Raw genomic sequence first — 13,506 nt, forward strand, 5'->3', positions numbered from 1 at the left:
AATAAAGAACTTTAATATCAGACTCAATCAAGCAGAAGAAAGAATCAGCAAACTCAAGAACATGGCATTTGAAATTATCCAGTTGGAGAAACATAAAAACAAAAAAAGAATGGAAAAGAATGAAGAAATCTTATAGGACTCATGGCATATCTTTAAGAGAACCAATATACACAATGTTGGAAGTCTCAGAAGCAAAATAAAAAGAAAGGGGCAGGAAGCTTATTTAAAAAATAATGGCTGAAAACTCCCCATTCATCAAGAGATGAATGAATAAAGAATGTGATACAATGGAGTATTGTTTAACTTAAAAAAGAAAGAAAGAAAGAAAGAAAGAAAGAAAGAAAGAAAGAAAGAAAGAAAGAAAGAAAGAAGAAAGAAAGAAAGAAAGAAAGAAAGAAAGGAAAGAAAGAAAGAAAGAAAGAAAGAAAGAAAGAAAGAAAGAAAGAAAGAAACCCTGCCATTTGCAACACCATGGATAAGTCTTGAGGGTGCTATCCTAAGGACAATAAATAGAGGACAATTACTCAATGATATTGTCAACATAAGGAATCTAAAATAGTCACTCACAGAAACAGAGAGTAGAATGAATGGTGGCTGCCAGGGGCTGGAGGGAGGGGGAAACAGGGAGTTATGAGTCAAAGGGTACAAAGTTTTACTTATAAAAGATAAATAAGTCCTAGAGATCTACACAACAATTTAGAGCCTATTGTTAACAATATTGTGTTACATACTTAACATGTTGCTAAGAGGGTAGATCTTATATTAAGGGTTCTTATCGCATACACAAACAATAATAAAGAGGATGGGAGGCCCCGCCAGCATGCTTAGTGGATTGAGCATTGTCCCATGCACCATGAGGTTGCTGGTTCGATTCTTGGTCAGGGCACATGCCCAGGTTGTGAGCTTGATCCCCAGTGGGGGGTGTGCAGGAAGCAGCCAATCAATGTTTCTCTATCATCGATGTTTCTATCTTCTATTCCTCTTCCTTCCTCTCTCTCTTAAAAAATCAATAAAAACATTTTTAAAAAAAGAGGATGGGAGAATTTTTAGAGGTGGTGGGTATGTTTGTGGCATAGTTAGTGGTGATAATTTCATGGGTGTATACTTATTCCTAAATGCATCAAGCAGTATACATTAAATATATATAGCTTCTTGTATGTTGATCATACCTCAATAAAATGTTTTGGGTTTTATTTTATTTTATTTTATTAAAATATATTTTATTGATTTTTTACAGAGAGGAAGGGAGGGGGATAGAGGGTTAGAAACATCGATAAGAGAGAAACATTGATCAGCTGCCTCCTGCACACCTCCTACTGGGGATGTGCCTGCAACCAAGGTACATGTCCTTGGCCAGAATTGAACCTGGGACCTTTCAGTCCGCAGACCGACACTCTATCCACTGAGCCAAACTGGTTAGGGCTGGTTTTTTTTCAAATAGGAAAGATCAAATAGTTATCATATTTAGTGGTTTGGTGTATTGGGACTTCTTAGAAAGATACAGAGGTATTTATTGTCTCTCTTTCACTGATCATAAAGACTCAACTCTCCGGACTAGTAGGTGATACTACTTTCCACTATGGTGTTCTTTCCCGCAACTCTGTGCCAGCTCTCCAGGCCAAGTAGTGGCTAGTGTTTGGACCTTCTGGGAAGGGGGAGTGGAAGGATGCCAGATGTTTGAGGTATTGCAGAAGTTGGCAGCAAGTTTTCAGTTTCACTCTTTGTCCACTTTCCCAGCTCCCTATCCCCGTCAGCTAAATGCTACAATCGCCTTGGCACCAGTGGGAATCTTTGAGCTTTTTGCCATTCTGAAGGATATAAAAGGTGATCTGTTTTCTAGACTAGTTTTTGGTAGATGAATATGTCATGGAACAGGGGTCATATGAGGTACCAATAGACATAGCAGTGAACCTTAAAATGATGCTGGGGTGAATCATGTATGGAATGCTTGGCCCATGCTTCTGTGGGGGGATATATAAACAGGAGCATGAGAAGTAGGTGTTGTAATGTACCCCGCGAATCACACAAGGACGCCTCAAGAAGTCGAATTAAAGAGTCACATTTATTGCAAATCTGGGACTATGAGGGGGCATTTTGCTCTCCCAGATCTCATAGTGCCCGCCCCAACCCCAACACCAGATTTATATAGGCAAAGATCACAAAGGTATTGATTACATCCCAAGGCTTGGAATGAGGAACCTGGTTTGCAAAAAAGCTGTTTACAGAAGCAGAAGCAGCAGGTTATCTAAATTATTGTTTTGGGTCTCTGGATCACTGAATTGACAGAAACACATTATCTAGAGCCCTCGGGTATGGAATGAGGAACCTGGTTTGCAAAAAAGCAGTTTACTTAAGCATGTTATCTAAATGACAGTTTTTGGGTCTCCGGAACAGAGTCAACAGGGACACATTAACTGGAGCCCTCTGACCTTGGGATGATTGTGCTGTCCTTCCCAGGTAAAGGAAAATGTGCTTCTAAGACCAGTATGACCACAGCCAATGGGATGATCTCTATAATTCAGAAGATCAAAATAACTTTTCTACTATTTTAGCAAGCAAATCAGTACAGAAGCCAAACAGCAGGGTTAAAGTTAAACTATAGTTTCTACCTGAGATGATTGCTACCATGCCTCATAGGGTGTTCTAAAAATAGTTCATCAAATAGTAACTGACTTGCCTAAAGGACAGCTGTCCTTCCACCTACTTTACACAGCAACTGTTATATCCGTTCACGGACGTGAACTTGGCCTTCTAGGAGACGGCTGTTATAATTTCTAGACTTGAAGACTAGAGACCTGGTCAAGTTCCACATCTCTTATTTTAGTTGGAAGCTGGACACACTGTGAATTAAGATCTGGGAGAATGTCCACTACTCAGTGGCCTAATTTGCTGCTGTGTGATTGGCTAGTAGCCTCCCGAAAGAGATCCTTGCTTCATAGCCAGCGAAGGTGGGCAAAACACTGCAGTGTACAAAATGTGGCTATGACTCTAGAGCGCGGTTCTCAACCTGTGGGTCGCGACCCCTTTGGCAGTCGAATGACCCTTCCACAGGGGTCGCCTAAGACCATCCTGCATATCAGATATTTACATGACGATTCATAACAGTAGCAACATTACAGTTATGAAGTAGCAACGAAAATAATTTTATGGTTGGGTCACAACATGAGGAACTATACTTAAAGCGCCAGAAGGTTGAGAACCACTGCTCTAGAGCATTTGCTAAACAGTTACGTTGAAAAAAAAACCCCACAAAACCAAACCAATGTTAAGTCATGCTTGCAGTGCATACTCCCATGCAGCTCATACCTATCTAGCAGCTCATTATGCATTTCCAATTTCCTGGGCCAGCATAATCTGTTGACATATCAAATAAAAATATGTACCAAATGAAATTTGTGTTTTTCCTCCTTCTTGTTTCCAGTTCTCTGAATGTAACCATAATCCTACTCACCCATCCCCCATATCCATATCCTTGACAAGTTGAGTTGACATCCTGCTTATTCTGTTTCTACTGATTTTTCCCCCCCACTCGGGTCCTATTGTCCTCAGTCTCCACTCCCTTCCCTTTTGCTTGGGCCTGTGAATACCCTCCATTTTCCCTGTCTCTTCTTAACAATCTATTCCTAATTTTGTTGCTTAATTGCACCTCCCACTCCTAAAACCCAGTTTAGCATAATGGTTGAGTTTGAATTCTGGCTCTGATTTGTACTGTTAACCTTTAGTGATCAAGGACTTAAGACTCTGGAGCCAAACCTCTTGATTTATGGTCTGCCTTTTAAGGACTCCTTTTCCTACCTCATTCTCACTTTGTGGTCTAGCCAAATACCTCCCACCATCTCTACCCCAGCTTTTAAAGGTCAGTTCACCTAACCACTTCCCTGAAATAATCTTCCTCTTCTAGGAACTGCCTTCGCATGGCTCCTATACGTCTCACTACTTACTTTGTACAAATTAAATAAATAATTAAAAAAAAGAATTTCTCTTGGGAGAATACAAGTTTCTTGAGGGCAGGATATTAATTATATTCTTTTTTATGTCTCCAGTAAGTCATGGTGTGATTTACTGAAGATATAAAACTGTAGTTGATCAAGAAATATAGGCGAATGACATCAATTTACAAAAATAAATCCAACTCCGAGGGTCTTCCCTTTAGACTGCACGTGTCCAACATCATCTGAAGCAATAGATGAAAATGGGTGAATATAGTGTATGTAAATTAAATCTTTTAAAAAGCTGACTTAAAAATATTTCTGGAGGTTCCCACAAAGTTTTTGTGTATGTGGATTACATATCAATATTTAGCATATTAGAAATTATAACAGGAAAATGTTAAATAGTTCTTGATTCATTTAAAAAATAATAAATGCACTAAATATTAACATTAACAATGTTAAAATAAATTCACTATTTATGTCTTATTCATCTGCCCGTTCTCCTTGGCCTGGCACAGCTCCCAGCACGGAGGAGATGATGGACCCTTATTAGGAGAATTAATAGCTCAGGCCCCGCGGAAACAGCGGGAACCCCCTCACCCCGCCCACCCGCCGACCGCCCGCGAATGCGGTGGCTCTCGCCCCTCGGCCCCGCCCCTCCAGACCCTCGGCCCCGCCCCTCCGCGCCCGGACGCGGGTGCCAGGGCGCAGGCGCAGGCGCAGGGGGCCCGGAGGCCGCGCTGAAGAGCGCGCCTGAGGCTGCCCCGCCCCCAGCTCTCACCGCGTGAGCCGGGAACCCGTCACCCCGGCTGCTTGGGTCGCCGTGGTCGGTCGTCGTCATGGCCTCTTCGTGGGATGAGCTGACTATTTCCTTTTCTCGCATGTCTATGTTCCCCTTTTTTGACATCGCCCACTACCTGGTATCCGTGATGGCGCTGAAGCGTCAGCCGGGTGAGTGTGGGGCGCCGCGGACCGGCCCCCTCGGGTGAGGACGGCCGAGCCGTCTCCGAGCCAGAGTCCTGTGGTCGAGCTGGAGGGGGGCCAGGGCCGGCTCCACCGGCCCCTCCGGTACAGGCGGGGAAACTGAGGCCGGAGGCGCGAGCTGGGGTCCGCAGCCCGGGAAGGGCTCCCGGAACGGGTGCCTGGGATGGGGGCGCTGCGGCTCCCAGGGTTCGCGCGGTCTCCTGCTGGTGCCACCGCTTCTTGCAAAGTGTTTAAAAAGTCACCCGGGGGCCCAGCTCCGCAGAGCGCGCCTGACCGAGTGGCTTGGAGGAGGGGCCGTTTCGGATCGCTTTCCTTTTAGGAAGGTGTATAAACACTTACCCCAAAAGCTCCAGTCGGCACACCAGGCAGGCATGCCTCGCTTTATTGCGCTTTGCTTGTTGGGGCGTGTTTTGTTTTGTTTCGTTTTACAGATCGAAGGCAGGACCCCCCCCCCCCCCCCCCCCCCAGCAAAAGCATTGCCACCAGCTTTATTGCTTTACTTGCCTTATTGTGCTGGAGGTCTGGAACTTGGGCTTGAGGATGATGCTGTACCTCTTATAGACGACTTGTTTTTCAAACTCTTGTACCTCACAAATATTTCTCATTTACACTGAAGTTTATAGCCCAGTCTAAATCATTGTCCGGTAGGAGTTTTGACCTGGAAAAGGGGAATCTTATTTGTATTAAGTAAGGACAGATAATCTGCATAAGATACTGCTTCCTTGATTTGAAAAGAAATACAATTTTCTCATGCCATGTTCAGTAGTTGGTATTTTCTTGTGTGGGCTGAATCAGAGGTTCTCAAAGTGTGGTCCAGGAACCCCAGGGGTTCCTCGCACTTGCAGGTCAAAATTATTTTCCTCATATGCAGATGTCCTTTTCACACTCATTTTCTCACACGTGTACCGTGGAGTTGTCCAGAGGCTACATAACCAGTGATACTGTAACATTGAATGCAGATACAAGACTCCAGCTGTTATCTATTTGAAGGTAGATCTTAGAGATTGGTAACATATAAAAGTGTGGCTTTTCTCTCTAAATGGTTTTTACTTTGGAAAATAGCTATTTTTCATGAAAAATACATTATTTATGTTAACATTTAGTGCATTTATTATTTTTAAAATGAATACATAAAGACCTATTTTAAATTATCCTATATAATAAAGAGCAAATATGCAAATGGTGGTCATGCCCTTGTGCCCTCACGCAGGGGCCAGGGGACCTGAGGCCGCACCCCTGCCCCAGTGCCGGGGCCGGGGGAACCTGAGGCCGTGCCCCCCATCCCGGTGCGGGGGCTGGGGGACCTGAGGTTGGGCCTCCCTGCCCTGTGGGGCTTGACGGGGGTGGGGCTGGCCGGGTCTGGGTCTTGTGTGATTTCAAGGTGCATGTGGGTGGGTGGGGACTTGACTCTGGGTCCCGCGATGCGCCCCAAACTCTGACAGGAGGGAGATTTTCATATACATTTTACTAATTTTTCATCTCTGACACTTCTATTATAGAGAAAAGGCAAATAGCAATATTAAAATATTTCCTCTAATTAATTCCCTTTTAATGTGCACAAATTTCATGCACTGGGCCACTAGTTTTATTATAATTTCTAATATTCTAAATGTTGATACATGAGCCCACATAAGCAAAAGATCTTTGAGGTTTTAAATAATTTTTTTTCTTCTTAAGGGTAAAAATTTTAGTTTTAAGGAATTTCATGCAGCACATTTTCTGTGAGTTACATAAGAAAGCAAAAATGTGCCTGGCTGGCGTTGCTCAGTGGTTGAGCATCGACCTATGAACCAGGTCACAGTTCGGATTCCCAGTCAGGGCACATGCCCAGGTTGCTGGCTCCATCCCCAGTAGGGGGCGTGCAGGAGGCAGCAGATCAATGATTCTCTCTCACTGATGTTTCTGTCTCCCCCTCTTCTTTCCTCTTTAAAATCAATAAAAATATCTTAAAAAAAAAGAAAGCAAAAATGTTATCCTCCCCTCATCCTAGAAATAAATAGGAAGGGCATAAAATTTCTTTTAAAATCACATTGGAAGTTTAGCACCAGCATCCAAAATGAACAGAAAAGGGGGGGGGGGGCGCATTTACTATATATTTCAGATTTCTTTGGTTGGGGTTCTCTCCGTATGGTATTAATATTTCCTCTTTCAAATCGTATTACTGAAACAGTAAAAACCATGAAAAAAATATAAACCTAGTAATTGCTGAAACTGGGGGGGCTGCTTTCTTGTCTTCTGTGCAGGCATTCCCTGAAAAATAGCTGGAAACATTGGCTGACATTCTCCGTTTTGTGTTGGTTTCGTGAACAGTAATCATAAACATTCTAAAGTCCACATCTTGGATTTTAGTCTTCCTCTTTATTGCTTGTGTATTTCTTTCTTTTTTTTTTTTTTAAGTATATCTTACTGATTTTTTTACAGAGAGGAAGGGAGAGGGATAGAGAGTTAGAAACATTGATGAGAGAGAAACATCGATCAGCTGCCTCCTGCACACTCCCCACGGGGGATGTGCCTGCAACCAAGGTACATGCCCTTGACCGGAATCTAACCTGGGACCCCTGAGTCCGCAGGCTGACGCTCTATCCACTGAGCCAAACTGGTTAGGGCACTTGTGTATTTCTTCGGTGTTGGTAAGGTCATGGTCTGCTTTTTGTTTTACTGTTTGAATGGTCATTATTTGTTTAGGTCACTTGCTGATGGTGAAGGTGTCTAGGAAGCCTGGTGTTAAGAAGCACTGCTCTGCTAGGTGGCTGGAGCAGGGCTCTCAGAGGGCACTTCACCTGCCTTGGTCCTTTGCTATCTGGTGAAGGAGCGTTAGCAGGATCGGGGCAATGCCGATACTTTTATGGGCACCAGTATCCGCGGAGAAAAGATGGCTGGTGTGTACCATTAGCCACTTGTTGATTCTCTTTATCTTCAGCCTCTTCAGTGGGACAGCTGGGGTAGGTCATGGGTGAGGAGGTCCCTTACGTTACCTTGGACAGTAAGTTGGATTTTGATGAACAGGTCCCTGAAGTTGCACCCCCTTTGGGACTCCATCTTTCATCTCTCCACTAGCATCACATCCAAGGAGATATGGTGGTTTCCCCCTTTTCTTTTTCCATGTGACTTGTGCTTCTTAAGCAGATATCATGGTGTTTAATAAATTTGTTTGTGTTTTTGTTTCTTTTTGATTTGCATTCTGTTGGGATGGGAAAAGACCCACGAGCGATGGTCAGAGGTCTGTCCCACGTGGTCAGGCAGGAACCACCACCGGTACTGAGGGCTGAGGGCTGTACTGGGGGCCGTGCAGCTGACTTGGGGCCCTAGAGAACTGCCAGTCAGTGGCAGGGGCGGTCAACCCTTTCACTGCTGCCACAAGAATTTTTTCCAAGTCAGGCTTTTTCAAGGTTTATCTTACATTATAGTCACCCTTTTGTTTTTTTTGTTTTTATTTTTTTTAAAAAATATATATTTTATTGATTTTTTACAGAGAGGAAGGGAGAGGGATAGAGAGTTAGAAACATCAGTGAGAGAGAAACATCGATCAACTGCCTCCTGCACACTCCCCACTGGGGATGTGCCCGCAACCAAGGTACATGCCCTTGACCGGAATTGAACCTGGGACCCTTGAGTCCGCAGGCCGACTCTATCCACTTAGGGCTATAGTCACCCTTTTAAATGTAAAGTTCTACGATTTTGGAAAGGCAGCAGCATAGTTTTGCAATCTTTATGAATCCCCATGTAAAAACATACAGAAAAGTGTAAAAATCATAAATGCACAGCTCAATGAATTTTCATAGTGACTATGTATGTAATCAACATCTATAAAAATAGAACATTCATAATGCCCCCCAAGGCCCCTTTGTTATATGATGTTGTAAAGGGATTCTGCCCAGTGTGGGGTGGGAAAGGATGTCTCACAATTTACTTCTGGTGTTTAGAGAATCTTAGATTGTCTTTTATGTTTTAATTGAAAGGAAAGTTAGAATATTTGAGCGACCTGACATAAGATATTGGTCAGGGAGTGTACTATGGTAGAAAGAGCTCTTAAGGTCAGGAGACCAGTGTTTAGTTCAAACATTGACTGGGTAGCTGGGGATATTTACTAGTACTAGTATTTGTGCAGTGAGTGAGCTGAACTAGAACACCAGCTGGGCAGTAGCCCCTTCTTAGGAACCTCAGTTGTGACTCTAAGGTTCTAACTTCTGTTGGAGGGCAGGAGAGTTGACATAGACCTGAAGCAAGACTGTGGTAGTGTACTCTTCATCTTGCCAGGTAAAAGCAAAGTGTTTCTGGGATTCTTTGCACGTTAATATGGAGGAAAAAACATTTGCTTACTAGGTTACAGGGGTTATTTTGTTTTGTTCCAGTAACAATGTGGCATCTGGAATACCGGCTGCAATTGGAGTCACTGCCTGTCTACATTATGATTATGGTAATCACAGTCCTTCTCCAAATTCATCCGTCTTCTCTATAGACCAAACAGGCAAGTTGAATGGCACATGATAGCTATCACCATCTTTTCATTTTTCATGTTTTTGATTATGGCACCCATCTTTGTGGTATTGCTTTTTAAAAATATCTCGAAGGATTTCTACATGACCATTCCTACCATAATGATCTTTGGATCTGAGGATCAATTTAGGTATTGTGCCAGTTGCCAAATATATCTATTCTTGTTATATATTAAGGAACTGGAGAAATAACCACAGGTGAGTGGGTGGTGGTTTTATTTGGCCCACTATGATTCAAACCTGATCCAAAACTCCTGGAATCTACTGTGTTATAGACAATCTATAAGCATCTGTTGTGTACATGACTATTTTTAGTAATTTTGATGAAAAGCATACTTGAAGCATATGAGGTAGATTATGTTGTTAATTTTTCTCCTTTTAAGGAGATAAATCTATAGGCAAAAACTAGGGCAAAAGTTCACTAATATACAGTTTAAAAATACTTAACACCTGGAGCTGAGACTTTAAGAAAGCTAGAACTGCTTCTTTCTGGAAGTCATCAGTCACCAGCAAGCTAAATGTTAACTGTTTGGAAAATAGCTACAGTGCAACTAGTTCTTCAAAAGAGGCACACACTGTAGAACTAAAACAGATTGAGTACATAAAATAAAAAAGTCATGTATGCAATATATCGAAAAATATTTTCCCAAGCTTTGTTATACCTAAGTCAATGAAACATTTTCATACATAGTCTAATGATTCATTTTGGGCAGAGCCTGGGATTATTTTGTAGATGTGATTTTAAGTGAATTTATAGGAATAGAATGTGACTTAATTTTTTTTAGCTTTCATTTAATAATGAAAATATTTTAAAAATTATTATTTTTCAATTGCAGTTGACATACAATATTATATTAGTTTCAGGTATGCACCCCAGTGATTAGACATTAAATAACTTACTAAGTGATCATCCCAATAAATCTACCCACCTGACACCATATATAGTTAGAATATTGATTATATCCCCTATGCTGTATTTTTATATTTACATCCCATGATTATTCTGTTACTACCAATTTGTACGTGTTAATCCCTTCACCTTTTACACGCAATCCCCAAGCCTCCATTCCATCGGGCAACCATCAAAATGTTCTCTGTATATATAAGTCTGTTTCTGTGCTGTTTTGTTTGTTTATTTTGTTTTTTAGATTCGACTGTTTTATGTATTTGTTGCCATTTTATTGTTCATATTTTTGCTCTTTTTATTTTCTTTTTTTTTTCTTCAACATCTTTTTAAAGAAGACCCTTTAATATTTCATGTAATACTGGTTTGGTGATGAACTCCTTTAGCTTTTACTTCTCTGGGAAGCTCTTTATATGTCCTTTGATTCTAAATGATACCGTTGCTGGGTAGAGTAATCTTAATTATAGGTCCTTGCTTTTCATAACTTTGAATATTTCTTGCCAATCCCTTTTGGCCTGCAAAGTTTCTGTTGAGATATCAGCTGACATTCTTATGGCTCTTGTAGGTAATTGACTGATTTTCTTTTGCTGCTTTTAAGATTCTTTGTTTTTAACCTTTTACATTTTATTTTATTTTTTAATATATATATTTTATTGATTTTTTACAGAGAGGAAGGGAGAGATAGAGAGTTAGAAACATCGATGAGAGAGAAACATCGATCAGCTGCCTCCTGGACATCTCCTACTGGGGATGTGCCCGCAACCCTGGTACATGCCCCTTGACCGGAATCGAACCTGGGACCTTTCAGTCCGCAGGCCGACGCTCTATCCACTGAGCCAAACCGGTTTCAGCTAACCTTTTACATTTTAATTATGATATGTCTTGGTGTGGGCCTCTTTGGGTTCATCTTGGTTGGGACTCTGTGCTTCCTGGATTTCTATGTCTATTTCCTTCACCAAGTTAGGGAAGTTTTCTGTCATTTTTTTCAAAGACTAGGTTTTAATTTTCTTCCTCTCTTTCTTCTCCTTCTGGCACCCCATGCTGCAAATGTTGGTATACTTGAAGTTGTCCCAGAGGCTCCTTACACTATTTTCATGTTTTTGGGTTTGTTTTTCTTTTTGCTGTTCTGATTGGGTGTTTGTTTCCTTGTATTCCAAATTGCTAATTTGATTCTCAGCTTCATCCATTCTACTGTTTATTCCCTGTAAATCATTCTTCACTTCAGTTAGTGTATCCTTCATTTCTGACTGGTTCTTTTTTATGGTTTCCATGTCCTTTTTTTTAATTAATATTATTAATATATTTTATTGATTTTTTTCACAGAGAGGAAGGGGGAGGGATAGAGAGTTAGAAACATCGATGAGAGAGAAACATCGATCAGCTGCCTCCAGCACATCTCCCACTGGGGATGTGCCCGCAACCAAGGTACATGCCCTTGACTGGAATCGAACCTGGGAACTTTCAGTCTGCAGGCTGACGCTCTATCCACTGAGTCAAACTGGTCAGGGCTCCATGTCCTTTTTTATGCTGTTGAACTTCTTTCCAAGTTCATCTACTTTTCCCCTAAGTTCATTGAGCATCCTTATAACCAGAGTTTTGAACTCTGCATTTAGTAGATTGCTTGTCTCCATTTTTTTCTCCTGGAGATTTGTTCTGTTCTTCCATTTGGGACATGTTTATTTTTCTCCTCATTTTGACAGCCGCCTTATGTTTGTTTCTATGTATCAAATAGAGCTGCTGTGTCTCCTGGACTTGATAGAGTGGCCTAATATAGTAGGTGTCCTATAGGGTCCATTGGGACTGGCTCCATGTTTACCCCATCTGGGCATTCCAGGTGCGCCCTCTTGTGTAGGCTGTGTACACCCACTTGTTGTGGTTGAGCCCTGATTGCTGTTGGCACATCAGTGGGAGGGATTTATCCCCAGGTCGATTGGCTACAAGGACTGGCTGCCACCACTGTGGAGGATCAGTTGTGCTGGGGCCCACCCCACAGAGCAGGACTTACTTCAGCAGTGCTCTGGTGCCCGCTAAGTCCACCCCTTGAGTGGGTTCCTTGTGGAGGTGGTTGCATAGTGCCTTGAAAAGAAGCTGTCCACTGGGTACGCTGTCTCTGGGGCCTCCCAGGTGGTATAGGCCAAGGTCAGCTACTGCCTGTGTTTAGCCTAGGGCCACCGGCATAAGCTACAAAGCGATCTGCAGATGGTTGCTATTTGTGCTGGACTTGGAGGTGCCCAGGCGAGGTCAATCTGTGAACCAAGGTTGGCTGCCTGTAGCGCCAGGCCTGTAACCACTTAGCCAGAGGTATGGGCATGCCAAGGCCAAGTGCTACTTGTTTGAGAGATTTCAGGAAAGTCTGAAGCATGAGCCAAGACATGCCTTTTGTATGGAAAAGCCACTGAAAAATAGCTTGGGTGAGCCCCCAAGTTGGGTGGGATGGGTTCTCAGGAAATCAACAGGGCAGGGTGAACAATGTTAGCCAGGTTGATGGAGACTCAGATATGGCGCCCTTCTGTCAGCTCTGTGGGGGAAGGGTTCATAAAAGGAACAGTGGCCTCTGTTAGCACTTCTGTCTGGGAGAAAACTGCCTCTCCAGCTCTTGCCTTGATGGCAGATACTTTATTTCTTCCCTCTGTGTCCCTGGTGTCTTTTCAAGCTGCTGCCCCGTGCTAGAACTCAGAGGGAGTAGATCCGATTAGTTTATTTAAGAGAAACTGCCTGGGACTCAGCCCTCCCTGTCACTCAGCCACAATCCCCGCTGGTTTTTTACAGCCATAAGTTATGGAGACTTATCTTCCTGGCACTGGAACACTGGCCTGGGGTGCCTGGTGTGGGGCTGGGACCCCTTGCTCTTCCGGGGGCATCTTGGCAGCAGAGATAATCCTCCCAATTTTTACCTACCACATGTGGATGTGGGACCAGCCCATTTCTCTCTCTGACACTCATACTAGTCTCAGTGTGTCTTCTTCTGTATAACCTTAGTTGTAGGACTTCTGTTCATCCAGATTTCAGGTGGTTCTGAATGGTGGCAGTTCTGTAGTTTAGTTGTATTTTTTATGTGGTTGTGGGAGGATGGGAGTACTGCATTTATCTATGCTACCATTTTGACCGAAAGCCTCTCATAATGAAAATATTTTGATGTTAAAGTTCATAGGTGATTATATGTATGTACTTTAAACATCTTATACTTTGA

The 13,506-nt window shown here is 42.6% G+C and overlaps 1 protein-coding gene across 1 annotated transcript in view; it reads left to right on the forward strand.

The window, feature by feature from the left end:
- Positions 1-4,771: 4,771 nt before the first annotated feature.
- Positions 4,772-13,506, forward strand: part of TMEM38B (transmembrane protein 38B) — a gene marked incomplete at its 5' end in the record, with an annotated part of 38,815 nt that continues 30,080 nt past the window's right edge. Inside the window, one exon of the mRNA XM_081104174.1 lies at positions 4,772-4,883. Coding sequence (XP_080960300.1) covers positions 4,772-4,883 — 112 coding nt within the window. The remainder of the gene's footprint in view (positions 4,884-13,506) is intronic.

The sequence above is a fragment of the Myotis nattereri genome, assembly GCF_964212035.1.
Source record: "Myotis nattereri genome assembly, chromosome: 12".
NCBI classification, from domain to species: domain Eukaryota; kingdom Metazoa; phylum Chordata; class Mammalia; order Chiroptera; family Vespertilionidae; genus Myotis; species Myotis nattereri.